Below are 15,125 nucleotides of genomic sequence, written 5' to 3'. Positions count from 1 at the left end.
AAGTTTCTCATTTCGAACATTAAATATCTTGTCTTTGCAGTTGATTCAATTGAATATAATTTGAAAAGGATTTGCAAATCATTGTATTCTGTTTTTATTTACGAATTACACAACGTGCCAACTTCACTGGTTTTGGGGTTTGTACATCACAAGTTTAGACCCCAGAGTTCTATGTTTGCTAACAAGGTTTACATGTCAATGCAAATATCTGCCAGTGTGTTTACAGTGGTCCAAATTCCTCCATACAACATGAGGTTGGAATTGGGGGTTAAATCACCAAAAATGATTCCCAGGCTTGGCCACCGCTGCTGCCCACTGCTCCCCTCACCTCCCAGGGGGTGAACAAGGGGATGGGTCAAATGCAGAGGACAAATTTCCCCACACCTAGTGTGTGTGTGACAATCATTGGTACTTTAACTTTAACTTAACTTGTGTTTTTAGGAATTTGCTGGAAAATTGTAAGTCTCTCACAAGTTTTTTTTAACTGGCTGCCAGTTGAATAGCCCAGATGATGAAAAAGAGAAGACCTAAAATTGAACCATGAGGAACACCATTAGTATAACTAAATAAGTCGAACAAATGACTACTGACTGCATCCGAAGTAAACAAGCTAGAGCAGGGGTCGGCAACCCGCGGCTCCGGAGCCGCATGCGGCTCTTTGACCACTCTGATGCGGCTCAGCTCCATACTTGCCGACCCTCCCGGTTTTCCCAGTAATTTTTTTGTGGCTCCCATTGTTTTCTTTAATTTGTGAAACTTTCCAAAATGGCTCTTTGAGTGGTAAAGGTTGCCGACCCCTGAGCTAGAGCAATACCTAAGTTAAATAAATCACATTACGAAAAATAACTGTCAAAAAGAGAAGCACTCTCGTGTTTTTTAGGAATTCGCTGCAAAAATGTTTGTCTCCCAAGTTTTGAAGTTTTGAAGTGGTCGCCAGTTGAACAGCACGGATTTACACTCTTTATCTCCTGTGTACCCACTGTCGTCTGTCGCAGGAGGTTCTGAGTACCTCGGAGACGGCGTTGGCCATGAACAGGTACATTGGTGCCGCTCTGCTGCCTCTGCTGACTCGCTGCGCCGCCCTGTTTGCCGGCACGGAGCACCAGGCGTCGCTGATCAACGCCACGCTTCAAACCATCTACCGACTGTCCAAAGGGCGTTCCCTCACCAAAGCCCAGAGGGATGTGATTGAGGAGTGTCTGCTGGCTATCTGCAAGTAAGCTAGGGATGGAGGTTTAAAAAAATTTAAAAAAATAAATAAAAAATAAGAATAATTACAAAGAATATATTAAGTAAATAAATAAATAAGTACAGGAAAAAAAACAGTGGTAGCACAAAAAAACAGTAGCAGTAGTATTAGTGCTAATTGTACTCCGTAGTGGGGAAGTTGGTAAGTTACACCTAAATTAACATTTCAGTCCATGATTTCCATAAAACAGCCAGGTTTGGAGACTATTATTTCCATTCCATCGTCTAGATTCGTGTTTCCAAACCATAGAGCATTGTTGGCCGCAATCTCACCCTAGTGGGCCGCCAAAAAATACTGTTTCTCAGCTGTGCTCTGTAGTGAAGTGAACTACATTTATATAGTGCTTTTCTCTAGTGACTCAAAGCGCTTTACATAGTGAAAACCATGATCTAAGTTACATTTAAACCAGTGTGGGTGGCACTGGGAGCAGGTGGGTAAAGTATCTGGCCCAAGGACACAACGGCACTGACGAGGATGGCTGGAGCCTGGAACCCTCAAGTTGGGCCGTAGCGGTACACAGTGGTAATGACAATATCAAACAAAGAGAAGAAGTCTGGAATTAGTCATAGAAAAATTTCTTAAGCATAAAAAATATGACTAAAGTGGTGAAGCTGTATTTTAATTTGCACCGAAATTGTATAATATTTATTTATTATTAATTTAGTTAGAATTTATTTATTTTAGCAATGCATAATTGTATTTATATATATTTTTTTCTAATCAGTTTTTATGATTTTATTCTGTTGCAGTATATTTGATTAGTATTTATTTTTGTAATCAGCCTTACCTCAGTCTTGATGATCATAATAATAATACATAGTTTCATATCATTTGACAAGGTTTATTCTGTTAAACTAAGTAAGTTAGATATAATTATTTATTACGATTAAAATCAAGAGTAAGATTACTAATTCAGTGTTAATATTTTAGTGGGCCCCCGGCCCCTCTGTAGTGGAAAAGTTGAACCACGAGGTCAAAAAGGTTAAGAACCCCTGTTCCAGGTGATACTTTCACATATTTCAACTTGTTTTGTAGGCATCTGAGACCTTCTATGATGCAACAACTGCTCAGACGTTTGGTGTTTGACGTCCCCATGCTCACGGAATACTGCAAAATACCTCTCCGGGTAAGAACATACACCGCACATTTTTTCATGATATTCTAAATAAAATAAATTACTATGGATAGTAAGAATTTAAGAATAAAACAAATGCCTCTTATTGTGACTATACAGTGGAACTTCGATTTACGAACTTGATTGGTTCTTTAGCAGGTTTTGTAAATAGGAAAGTTTGTATAGTAAAGCAAGTTTCTCCCAAAGAAACAAAGTAAACATGAATATTGGGTTCCAGCCTTGACAAAAGTCCAAATTTTAGTCAAGGTTTGTACACTTTGAGCACAATATAAAGTGTGATAAAGTACTATTTATCAAACAAATATAACAAGGAGGTGATGGATAAACTATCTCTTTATTAACAAGCAAAAACAACGACAAGCTTAAATGTCCTGTATGTGCTGCTCTGCCAACATGCGCACACACAAAGAAGTCTCTTAGGGTGTCCTTACAAACGATCACAAATCACAGAAATCCTTCACTTTAACAGCCATATTGCTGCAACAATAAACATTTAAAAAGGTCAAATCCACTTTTACATTGTCATCGGCAAATGAGCAGCCGAGGAGAGGAAGGAGCAGACAGAGGGGAAAAAGGGAGGGGACGGGAAGGAGGGGCCGTGTGTGTGCTCTTGGAAAAGACTCCGCTGAACGAGAGGTAACGTCTTTTCTTCCGCTGTAAAATATGTATGCTTTGGCAACTTTTCCCAGAAAAGTCCGGTCTCATCACAATTAAAAACTTGCTGTGGTACAAAACCTGCTTTGTCAATCTCTTCATTACGAACAAGTACAAAATGGCTGCCAGCGGGACACAAAATTAATGATTGAAGCATTCGCACACAGAGGCATATTTGGCTCGATCTAATTAGTTCGTAAATTCTAATGTACGCATGTCCAATGACATTAAAAGCCGCTCCTTCTCTGGTGCAGTCATGCAATAGAAAACAGAATAATAAAAATAAAGAAAAATAGTGCAAATCGATAAAGATTAATCGCCTTTAAACTAATTAAACAATATAATTTAAAATGTCTTGTGTTATTCCAAATGCATGTTAGTTGTTGTTTTTTTACATTGTATTATTTGTTGGATCTCTAGCTACTGACCAACCACTATGAGCAAAACTGGAAGTACTACTGCCTTCCATCTGGTATGGGGAGCTATGGCACAGCTTCCGAAGAAGAGCTCCTCCTGACCAAGAAACTCTTCTGGGGAATCTTTGACTCCCTGTCTCAAAAGGTATCATCGAGGCATCATCTTGAAAGCTCATTGATCCGTTTGTCTAGCATGTTCCGCATGTTGGTTTTGGGTCCGAGAAATCAGAGTGACAAGAAAGTTCAGTGAAGCAGCAACATGTGATGTTGCTAAAACGGATTAATAATTGAAAAGTCCGTGACAGAAGAGCGCTCCCCTCTCTTCTGACCTGAGTATGCGCCGTATAACAGCTGTCGGTCCTCTAATCTTGCAGAAGTATGATGCTGACCTGTTCAAAATGGCCAACTCATGCCTTTGTGCCATTGCTGGAGCCTTGCCTCCTGACTTTGTGGATGCCAGTTTGGGAGCAACACTGGAGAACCATGCTTCTATTGACACACAGGGGAACTTTGACCCCAAACCCATAAACACTGCCAAGTAAGCATTTAGAAGTCTGTCACAAATATAAAATCATAGTGTGTATAATTGATTCGAACAATAAAAAAAAGGCATTTAGTGATGATCCAGACTGTTCACACGTTACAAATTTAATCGTAAAATGCCCCATTAAGTATTCACATAATCAAACACAATCTCTACTTTGCAGTATCTCTCTACCTGAAAAACTTGACTACATTGCCAACAAATATGCAGAGCATTCCCACGAGAAGTGGTCATCGGAGAAGGTTTGTGCCTGCATGTTTTGATTTGTAACATGTGTGATGAAAAGCAGACGAATCGTCTCTCTTGTGTTGGCTGCTCCAGGTGTCAGCGGGCTGGAAACATGGGGAAAGTATGGATGAGCATGCCAAAAAACATCCACTGCTAAAGCCTTACAAAGCTCTTGGTGAGAAGGTACGTGCACATAAAAACAAAGATTGCTTTGTCTTAATTAGAGATTGACCGATCAGGGTCGATACCGATACCAAATATTAGGCCGATAACCAATATTTAGAGCCGACTATTTGCAGTAAAAGTTATTTGAACATGAATAGTATGTCAGTTCCCAGCTGGACAAGGCTTTAAGTTGTTTTTTTAACATTTTATTTTTAGGAAACTTCACACCAATAGAAATTTTTGTGCTGCACTATTGTTGTGGTCAATTTAGCACCAAAAACTTTTGGGGATTTCACAAAAACCTTTATTACGCGCATTTCAAAATATGGGAAATCTCCTGGCAAAATTGGTAAAAATATGGGGTTTCTCTACATCACAATAACTCGCCATCTCGTCAAATGTATTCAAATTTATATTAGCTTATGGATGTAATACATTGTTAGGTTTTCTCGTAAGGAACCCGGAAATATTGCAAACATTTAAATTAAAGCAAATCTAGTCTCCTTCATGTACACTCCAAGTTCGATATAACGTGGTCAGTACTATGCAACATTCTATGTAACGCGATTGTGCCACGGACCCCGAATTTTCCACCAGAATCAATCGCATTGTTTTCACCAAATTATCGCGTATTTACAAACTTACACGGAAAAAAAGGAATTAAAAAAAAAACTTAATAAAAATTTAAGCTGCGGGCAGTGTTGTAAACGGGCCCTTGCACCACAGGGTTCACGTAAGTCAGCCAGCACGAATGATGCTTGCGGTCACGTTCTTCCCGATGCCCTGACCCACCACTAAAAATTTTGGGACCCCCAAAAGATAAAACATAGTTAGACGCACCTGCAAAACTATGGGGGGACTTTTCGTGCATGTTAACGGTGTAAAAATGGCACTCGAAAAAAACAAAGAGCAATTTTAATAGGGTCCTTCCAGTGCTCTGCATCGCCCCTTTGGGGTTTGCTCAGCTGCTAGGGCCCTAATAAAATAAAATAAAATCGAATTAAATAAAAAAAGTCAATAAATTAAAATAAGATCAAGATCTGAGTTTCATGTTTTGTGGCGAAACATCGGAGCAATGTTTGGCGCCATGCCACGGCCACATTTTATGGCGTAGGCAAAATGTATCTGCAAATTATCATCACCTCTATGCGTGGTATCTGTAATTTTAAACACGACTCATTTGGCCAAAGTCCCTAGGAGGAGTTTGTTAAAGTATGACCCTTTTTTTTTGCTGAAAAATGGCTAAAAACCGTCGGAGCAAAGTTTGGCGCCATACAACGCCCACATCTTATGGCGTAGGATTAATTTGTTTGCAATTTAGTATTGAAAATATGTATAGTATTTGTAATTCTGACAACGACTCATTTGGTCAAAGTCCCAAGGAGGAGTTCATTAAAGTACAACCTCTTTTTTTCGACAAAAAAATGGAAGACGAAAACCAAGATGGCCGACTTTCTCTTTGTTTTCATATATGGGTTCCTGAAACTTCTATATGCGTCCCGTCATGATTAACGTCTCCTGCTATTTTCTTGTTGATATGTGAAACTATTAGGAGGGGTTCTGTTTTCTTCTGATTTTAAAGGAGCCAATTTTAAAATTTCATTTTCGGCACCACCAAAATATAAACTTTTTCACCATGCCTGAAGCGTCTGCAAGAATGGGGACTTTTCGTGCCTGTTAAGGTCCTCAAAAAGCTGTCCAAACATTTAGAAGATAAACAGCAATTTCAATAGGGCCCTTGTGGTGCTCTGCATCTCCCTTGCATGGCTTTGTCTGTTGCTTGGGCCCTAATAACAAAAAATTGACCAAGTGATGTCCAAACCTTCTGGTGGGTAGTGCCCGCCCCATTCTGTGACATTGGAGCACAATCCACCATTCGCGTCACGTAGCGTAAGGGCACTATCTACCAAACAGGTATAGAGAGCCGAGCTACAGTGCATAACTTTTGTCAAAAAAAGGGTAAAAAAATAAGGATTTCTATATTAGGAATAACGCTATCAGTATTTCATAGACCCCAATGACCGCGTTATATCGAACTTTGATTGTAGCTTATAGTCGACACATTTTTCAAGTTGGCTGACATAATTTCTTCCTGGATGTTACAGAAAGAATGATAACGTGTGAGCTGCTGCCTGCTCTTCTTTACTTATGTAATAAGTCTACTATTTGTCATAATATTTACACAAAGTTTGGATTTTTCAATCAATCAATCAATCAATGTTTATTTATATAGCCCTAAATCACAAGTGTCTCAAAGGGCTGCACAAGCCACAACGACATCCTTGGTACAGAGCCCACATAAGGGCAAGGACAAACTCACCCCAGTGGGACGTCGATGTGAATGACTATTTTTGGCAGAGAAATCTTTTCTGCCGTCCTTATGTTCGTCTCTGTTGCATTATTTGATTGAATCACGGAACACGAAACTATCCGCGCTCCTATAATTAGCCCACGCTTTGAGTGTTGTGGACGGAGGCTTGTCAATCGCTGCAGTAGCAAAAACCAAAAAACAGGACCAGTAATATGCCAGGAAAGAAGGACAAAAACTGGATTTCCTGGCAAACCTCAGAAGTTTTGACAGGTAAGTAAAGGAGACTTACTGGATTTTTTCTGCTGGATCTACTTTCTATTTTATCCTGCCCTTTTTTTTGCTGCAGCTGTTCCATATACTGTAATATTGTACATGGTAATTGGGATTTGTTATATATTGTATATATTATATAAAAATATAATAATATAATATATCAGTATAAAATATATACTGTATATATAATATGTCAATATTACATATGTTATATTTTATATTGCTACTATGGTACATTTTTAGTCTACTGTATACCTGCATTATCCTTTCCATCCTTACCTTTTCCATCCTTTGTAACTGAGCTACTGTGTGGAACAATTTCCCTTGTGGATCAATAAAGTTAGTCTAAGTCTACTGCAGGCGGCCAGCAGGAAGACAAGAAAAATTCCTCATAGGATCTAAAATAAATGTCATGACACATTTCAAAACATATTTGGGGAGAATTATTGAAAATAGAAGCTTTTTTTTTAATGAATAGAAAATTGGGTTGCAGCAAGAAGGGATCTCTGAGCAGTGGTTATTTATGTACTTCACAATTAATAATGGAATCATATGTGTATATATTGTATCTGCTGAAAAGAAAAGGCTGATACCAATATACGTCAAAATACCAAATATTGGCGTCGATAATTGGTCGATCTCTAGTCTTAATACAACAAAACATGAATGAATGCAAGACGTCTAAAAGGGGAGTGTTTGCGGCAGGAGAAAGAGACGTACCGGTGGCCGGTGAAGGAGTCCTTGAAGAGCATGCTGGCTATGGGCTGGAGCATTGAGAGGACCAAGGAAGGAGAAGCCATGTTCCAACTGCGGGAGAGTGAAAAGCAGAAAAAGATCTCAGAGATTCAGGTAAAGTCTCAATAGCGAATTCCTCTAAGTTGGCAAAAAATAAATGTGTTTGTTACATCTGTTTTTTGACCTACAAGGTCAATGGATTCTCTCCCGCTCCGACAGATCTACACAACGTCACCTTGTCCAGAGAGTTACAGGTTAGGTTTTTTAAAAATCTGTAATTGTTAAAACATTGTCTCAAATGCTGGAGTCATTGTTGAGCTTGCAACCGGACACGACTTGACGCGCAAAACAAGTATCAAAATATGGTACCATTTGATTTTACGTGAATCTGTACTCAGTATTACTGACAGAAAGCAGTACCTATAAAGGTACCGTATCCAGGACCCAAAGTCAATTCTCGTAACATATTCTTGTAGGACGATGCTTTAACATGACAATCCTAGATGTTGTGTACCTGCTTGTTTTTACAAAGTCTGGCTCAGACTTATATTCTTATGTCCTATATACGAGGTTTAGAGATTTACGTATGCAAACCAACAAGCGGCACAAAACAACTTCTCCTCAAGCGAGTCACAGCTTTTCTTACTGTCACTCCCACTACAGTGAACTGTAGAAATGAGACAGATGGTGTCTTTAATTGTACCACACATAAGCAGAGTGAGCAGACTGTCATATGACGATGTCTGCAGGGCATGGTCGAGGTGATTGCAGAAAATTATCACAACATCTGGGCCAGGAAGAAGAAAAGTGAACTTGTTAGCAAAGGTATGAGAACATTCGATGTGTACTTTTTTTGTACATTTTCCTATTTTACTGTTTAATAATAATGATTATGAACTTGACGTGGCCCCACCAGGAGGAGGGACCCACCCGCTACTGGTACCCTATGATACCCTGACTGCTAAAGAGAAGTACAGAGACAGGGAGAAGGCGCAGGAGCTCTTCAAGTTCCTGCAGATAAGCGGCTATGCCATAACAAGGTCCAGTTCACTCATTGATTTATACTTTAAAGGCCTACTGAAACCCACTACTACCGACCACACAGTCTGATAGTTTATATATCAATGATGAAATCTTAACATTGCAACACATGCCAATACGGCCGAGTTAACTGATAATGTGCAATTTTAAATTTCCCGCTAAACTTCCGGTTGAAAATGTCTATGTATGATGACGTATGCATGTGACGTCAATCGTTGAACCGGAAGTATTGGTACACCATTTAATCCAATACAAAAAGCTCTGTTTTCATCTCAAAATTCCACAGTATTCTGGACATCTGTGTTGGTGAATCTTTTGCAGTTTGTTTAATGAACAATGAAGACTGCAAAGAAGAAAGTTGTAGGTGGGATCGGTGTATTAGCGGCTGGCTGCAGCAACACAACCAGGAGGACTTTGACTTGGATAGCAGACGCGCTATCCGACGCTAGCCACCGACCGCACGGATGATCGGGTGAAGTCCTTCGTTGCGCCGTCGATCGCTGGAACGCAGGTGAGCACGGGTGTTGATGAGCAGATGAGGGCTGGCTGGCATAGGTGGATAGCTAATGTTTTTAGCATAGCTCTGTGAGGTCCCGTTGCTAAGTTAGCTTCAATGGCGTCGTTAGCAACAGCATTGTTAAGCTCCGCCAGGCTGGAAAGCATTAACCGTGTATTTACAGGTCCATGGTTTAATAGTATTGTTGATTTTCTGTCTATCCTTCGAGTCAGGGGTTTATTTCTTTTGTTTCTATCTGCAGTTAAGCCCGATGCTATCACGTTAGCTCCGTAGCTAAAGTGCTTCGCCGATGTATTGTCGTGGAGATAAAAGTCACTGTGAATGTCCATTTTGCGTTCTTGACTCTCATTTTCAAGAGGATATAGTATCCGAGGTGGTTTAAAATACAAATCCGTGATCCACAATAGAAAAAGGAGAGAGTGTGGAATCCAATGAGCCAGCTTGTACCTAAGTTACGGTCAGAGCGAAAAAAGATGCGTCCTGCACTGCACTCTAGTCCTTCACTCTCACGTTCGTCATCCACGAATCTTTCATCCTGGCTCAAATTAATGGGGTAATCGTCACTTTCTCGGTCCCAATCGCTCTCGCTGCTGGTGTAAACAATGGGGAAATGTGAGGAGCCTTTCAACCTGTGACGTCACGCTACTTCCGGTACAGGCAAGGCTTTTTTATCAGCGACCAAAAGTTGCAAACTTTATCATCGATGTTCTCTACTAAATCCTTTCAGCAAAAATATGGCAATATTGCGAAATGATCAAGTATGACACAGAATGGATCTGCTATCCCCGTTTAAATTTAAAAAAATAATTTCAGTAGGCCTTTAATAGTGAAGCAACTCGCATTGTGTCACAACCCAACCGGGTTTTTAGTGTGGTTATCATATGTCCACAGAGATCTGATGGACATGGAGCAGGACTCTTCATCCATGGAGAAACGCTTTGCCTACAAGTTTGTCAAGAGGCTGCTGAAATGTGTCGACTCGGCCCAGGAGTTTATCGCTCATCTTGGTGAGTTGAGTGCATTTGAACTAATCTGCATACCAGATAACCGCTTTCTTTACAGAGGCAATGGCCACTAGTGGGAAGACCGACAAGTCACCTCATGACCAGGAGATCAAGTTCTTTGCCAAGGTCTGGAAATCCAGCGGCACTCGTCGTTAATGATTAGGGGGGAAAAAATAGTATCTGCATGAATAATAGTGATGAATGTTGTGTGCAGGTGCTGCTCCCCCTGACAGATCAAACATTTAAGAACCACTGCCTCTACTTCTTGTCCACGCTCAACAACAACATGAGCAGCTGCGGCTGTGCCTCCAACAAAGAGAAGGAGATGGTCACGAGGTAAAATCTTGCATTTTATTATCTTGCTCATCGTTGCTTCTTCATCCTCACATTATCCTCTCTTGAATGGCATTATATGGAACATGTGTTATCTTCCTGTCACTTTTTTTCCCAGCCTTTTCTGTAAACTGGCAGCTCTTGTCAGACACAGGATTTCTCTCTTTGGTAAGACTGTCCTCTTGCACCCTTTTTTGCCTCACACCGCTTGCAATTTCTGCTAAGGTCGCTGTGTAAATCACAGAACATTCTATAACATTCTATAAGTGTACAGCTCTGGTAATGGGTACATTCGCACCCACCTGCACAAATGTACTTCAAAATGTAACAATCAAAATAAATATGACTTTTTTTTTTGTTTACTAGGGCATGCATATATAATATGCATTAGTGTGACCGTTTAAAATCAACGATAATAAAAAGTAGATGCTTGGAAATAGCATAAAAATGCCCCCAAAAACTTGGAAAAACGCGATTCATAGCGTTACTTTTTGGTGTAACCATCATGAGTGTTCTGTTCAGGTATATTTCTTTTATATTTTGATAAATCATCATATTTATGTATTACTAAATTTAAATAGGTATTGATCAATCTTTAAGCACTGTGTATTTGATTTCAGTTTGCGTTTGACATCTTATTTAGAATTGTAGTTGAAACTTTTACAACCTTGTGTTGCGCTCATGATGGCGTATTCAAACTAGATTTCATTTAATGATCTTATTTTGAATATTTATTTCCTTTTTTACATTTAGTATATTTAAATATTCATTTATAATCATTGAATACATTTAAAATATCAATAAAATGCAATTGCCTTCATCTTATAGGGTAATGTTTAGTTACACCAAGTCATGAGCGTAACACTAAGCTTCATCACTTTGACTTGTAATATCTCTAATTCTGGTGGTGTTTTATTCTTTTTTCTTTTTGGAACATGTACTATACATAATACAATGAAGTCCCATATGGATGGATGGATAAAAGTATGTTTCTAGCAATACTTTAATTTTGCCTTTGAAAGTAACACTCCAATGTCTACTAGTGGAGCTGTACACATAACATTCTATGTATATATCATCTACTCTCTATTTTATGCTGCCCTTTTTTTCTTTCTTTTTTTTTAAAATTTAATTTAATTTAAAAAAATGTTTTGCTGCAGCTGTTACATATACTCTTAATATTGTACATGGTAATTGGAATTTGTTATATGTTTTATCGATTATATAAAAGTATAATATAATAATATGATGTATCAGTATATATTATATACTGTATATATAATATGTAAATATTACATGTTATATTTTATATTACTACTGTGGTACATTTTTAGTCTACTTAATACCTGCATTATCCTTTCCATCATAACCCTTTCCATCCTTTGATACTGAGCTACTGTGTGGAACAATTTCCCTTGTGGATCAATAAAGTTTGTCTAAGTCTAAGTCTAATAAGGAATATTACCGTATTTTGCCCACAACATTATACGAGTTAACAGCAATTATGTGATTTTGAGCGCCTCATATTTGCTAACAATATTGTAGGGTTGTCTTGATACCAGAATTTCATTAGTTGATACCTACAAATTGCCCAAATACTTTTAAATTCACTACTTTATCAAAAACTGTTTTAAACTGTTAAGTATGTAATAGCGCTGAGCTTCAACATCTTTTTGCAAATAATTTAAATTGCAATGTCAGCTGCCAAGAGGTAAACTAGAAAAGAACAGCAGTGGCCTATTTTAGGGGTTCTTAACATTTTTGACCTTAGTGCCCAACTTTTCCACCACAGAGGGCCCGGGGCCCACTCATATATTAATACCGAATTAGTAATCTTACTCTTGGTTTTAATTGTATTCAATAACTATATCTAACCTATTTACAGTTTAACAGAATAAACCTTGTCAAGTGACATGAAAGCATGTGTTAATCACACAGATTATTATCAAGGTTTTAGGCAGGCTGATTACAAAAATAAATTCTAATCAAATATATCATTACAATTATAAAAAATCACATTTACCGTATTTTTCGGTGTATAAGTCGCTCCGGAGTACAAGTCGCACCGGCCGAAAATGCATATTAAAGAAGGAAAAAAACATATACAAGTCGCACTGGAGTATAAGTCGCATTTTTTGGGGAAATTTATTTGATAAAACCCAACACCAAGAATAGACATTTGAAAGGCAATTTAAAATAGATAAAGAATAGTGAACAACAGGCTGAATAATTGTACGTTATATGACGCATAAATAACCAACTGAGAACGTGCCTGCTATGTTAACGTAACATATTATGGTAAGAGTCATTCAAATAACTATAACATATAGAACATGCTATAAGTTTACCAAACAATCTGTCTCTCCTAATCGCTAAATCCGATGAAATCTTATACGTCTAGTCTCTTACGTGAATGAGCTAAATAATATTATTTGATATTTTACGGTAATGTGTTAATAATTTCACACATAAGTCGCTCCTGAGTATAAGTCGCACCCCCGGCCAAACTATGAAAAAAACTGCGACTTATAGTCCGAAAAATACGGTATGTACAATTATGTAGTGCTTTAAAAAATACATTCTAACTCAATTAATAAAAATGTATACAGTATGTTTCTTAACTAAATTGTCAAAATTAAAGTACAAATGAAAATACAGCTTCAACACTTTAGTCATAATTTTTGCGCTTAAGAAACTTCTCTGACTTTAGCTCCTGACTTCTTCTGTTTGTTTGATATTGTCATTACTGCCACAAATGTGGAAAAATGTATTACAACTGAGTACCGCTGCGTCCCATACAGACAGCTGAAAAACAGATGTTTTTTGGCGGCCCTCTAGGAGGCACTCACGGCCCAACAATAGGCTCCTGCCCTGTGGTTTAGAAGCATTGGGCTATAGCCTCCCAGTATATTAAAGCAAATAATACTGTACTTTTAAATATGCTCATAAATAATAGTAGTAAACTATATTATGTTTTAAAAAGAACAGCAGTGTTATGGAGACTTCAAATATATAAAACAAACAATATTGTACATATTATTTCAGTGTGGTGTTAGTATGACACTTAATTTGTAATAAAATAGGCTAATAAATAGGCTAAAACATATATTTAAAGACAAACATTTGTTTTTGTTCGTTACTATCAACATTTCAGCCTTTTTTCATTACGTTATGCCTTTTTGCTCTATTTTTCTATTTTTTAAGTTTTTATGTTTATTTTATTTCCACAATGTGCTGAGGGCCCATAAAAAAGAGCTACTGTATGTTCAGCAAATGACTCCCAGGCCGCACTTTGGCTTCCTGTTGAAATAAGTAAACCAGCGTCTCCAAGCTCTGTATTCCTAGCGTTTATAGAAGTGATAAAGTCTGTACGTTTTCTGCATCCTGTGGCAATGCACACTTCATGGCCTTGTGGTGGCAGATCTGAATACCTGTAACCGCTTGTATTTGATTACTGAAACAATTTGCGACAAAGTCACTAAAGTGCATCACAGGTAATTTCTGCTACATTCTCTGGCAAACCAGGAGCGTATCAGGTGTGTTGTGAAGCAGCGTTATGTCACACGTCCAATTATGCTACGTTGACACACTTCGATTATCATTTGTTTAGAAGCGAGTGTGTTTTGTACAGTAATCGGTAGTGACGATACTGAAAAATGCAGGTAATGTATTTTTGTGTGTGTTGTAGAACCTGTACTTTTGACAACTATACAATATTGAGTGTATTGGTATGAAGTGAAGTTGAATGATTACATGAATATTTAGTCCCACTCAAATGATAAGGACATTTTCTCTGACAGGGAGTGACTCTTCAATGATGGTAAGCTGCCTGGACATCCTCACTCATTCACTCGACACCAGGCAAGTATATTTATACATACAGTGGAACCTCGATTTACGAACCCCTTTATTTGCGAACTTTTCGGATTATTTTTAGATCGAGCCAAATGTGCTTCCGTGTGCGAACCATATCTCTGTGTACAAATGCTTCATTCATTTGGGGTCCCGCCTGCAAAAAAACAGGGCGAAGCATTTTTGAGGAGGCGGAGATTTTATTTTGTTAACACTGTAAGTCTCAAAAAGTATGGAAGAATCGACGAAGCAGGCTTCGTACCAAAGCAGGTTTTAATTGTGATGAGACCAGACTTTTCTAGAAAAAGATTCCAAAGCAGACTTATTTCAAAGCACACACACACACACAGTCCCTCCCCCCGATCCCTTCGTTTGTCTGTTCCTTTCTCGTCAGCTCCTCCTTGCCGAAATTAATGTAAGTGGATTTCACTTTTTTAATTGTTTATTATTGTTGCAATATTGTTGTTAAAGTTAAGGATTTTGTGGAGTTCTGTGTGTGTGCGCTTGGTGGCAGAGCATACAGGACAGTTTAGCTTGCCGTCGTCGTTGTTTTTGTTTAATAAAGAGCAAGTTGATCCATTAGCCCCTTGTTATGTTTGTTTGATATACAGTACTGTACAGCACTTTATAGTGTGTTCAAAGTGAACAAACCTAAAATAGGCACTTTT

At 38.3% G+C, this 15,125-nt stretch overlaps 1 protein-coding gene across 1 annotated transcript in view; it reads left to right on the top strand.

Moving 5' to 3' along the window:
* ryr3 (ryanodine receptor 3) overlaps window positions 1-15,125 on the top strand; it is a 309,061-nt gene that overhangs the window by 219,874 nt on the left and 74,062 nt on the right. The window contains exons 49-63 of the mRNA XM_062034336.1: window positions 996-1,216; window positions 2,285-2,375; window positions 3,459-3,599; window positions 3,829-3,992; window positions 4,162-4,240; window positions 4,320-4,409; window positions 7,681-7,824; window positions 7,902-7,964; window positions 8,460-8,535; window positions 8,627-8,750; window positions 10,160-10,275; window positions 10,331-10,398; window positions 10,487-10,608; window positions 10,724-10,773; window positions 14,406-14,466. Of these exons, the coding sequence (XP_061890320.1) occupies window positions 996-1,216; window positions 2,285-2,375; window positions 3,459-3,599; window positions 3,829-3,992; window positions 4,162-4,240; window positions 4,320-4,409; window positions 7,681-7,824; window positions 7,902-7,964; window positions 8,460-8,535; window positions 8,627-8,750; window positions 10,160-10,275; window positions 10,331-10,398; window positions 10,487-10,608; window positions 10,724-10,773; window positions 14,406-14,466 (1,610 nt within the window). The remainder of the gene's footprint in view (window positions 1-995; window positions 1,217-2,284; window positions 2,376-3,458; window positions 3,600-3,828; window positions 3,993-4,161; window positions 4,241-4,319; window positions 4,410-7,680; window positions 7,825-7,901; window positions 7,965-8,459; window positions 8,536-8,626; window positions 8,751-10,159; window positions 10,276-10,330; window positions 10,399-10,486; window positions 10,609-10,723; window positions 10,774-14,405; window positions 14,467-15,125) is intronic.

The sequence above is a fragment of the Entelurus aequoreus genome, linkage group LG23 (genome assembly GCF_033978785.1).
Source record: "Entelurus aequoreus isolate RoL-2023_Sb linkage group LG23, RoL_Eaeq_v1.1, whole genome shotgun sequence".
NCBI classification, from domain to species: Eukaryota; Metazoa; Chordata; class Actinopteri; order Syngnathiformes; family Syngnathidae; genus Entelurus; species Entelurus aequoreus.
The sequence above is the reverse complement of the archived record's forward strand: the minus strand, read 5'-3'. Positions and strand labels throughout refer to the sequence as shown.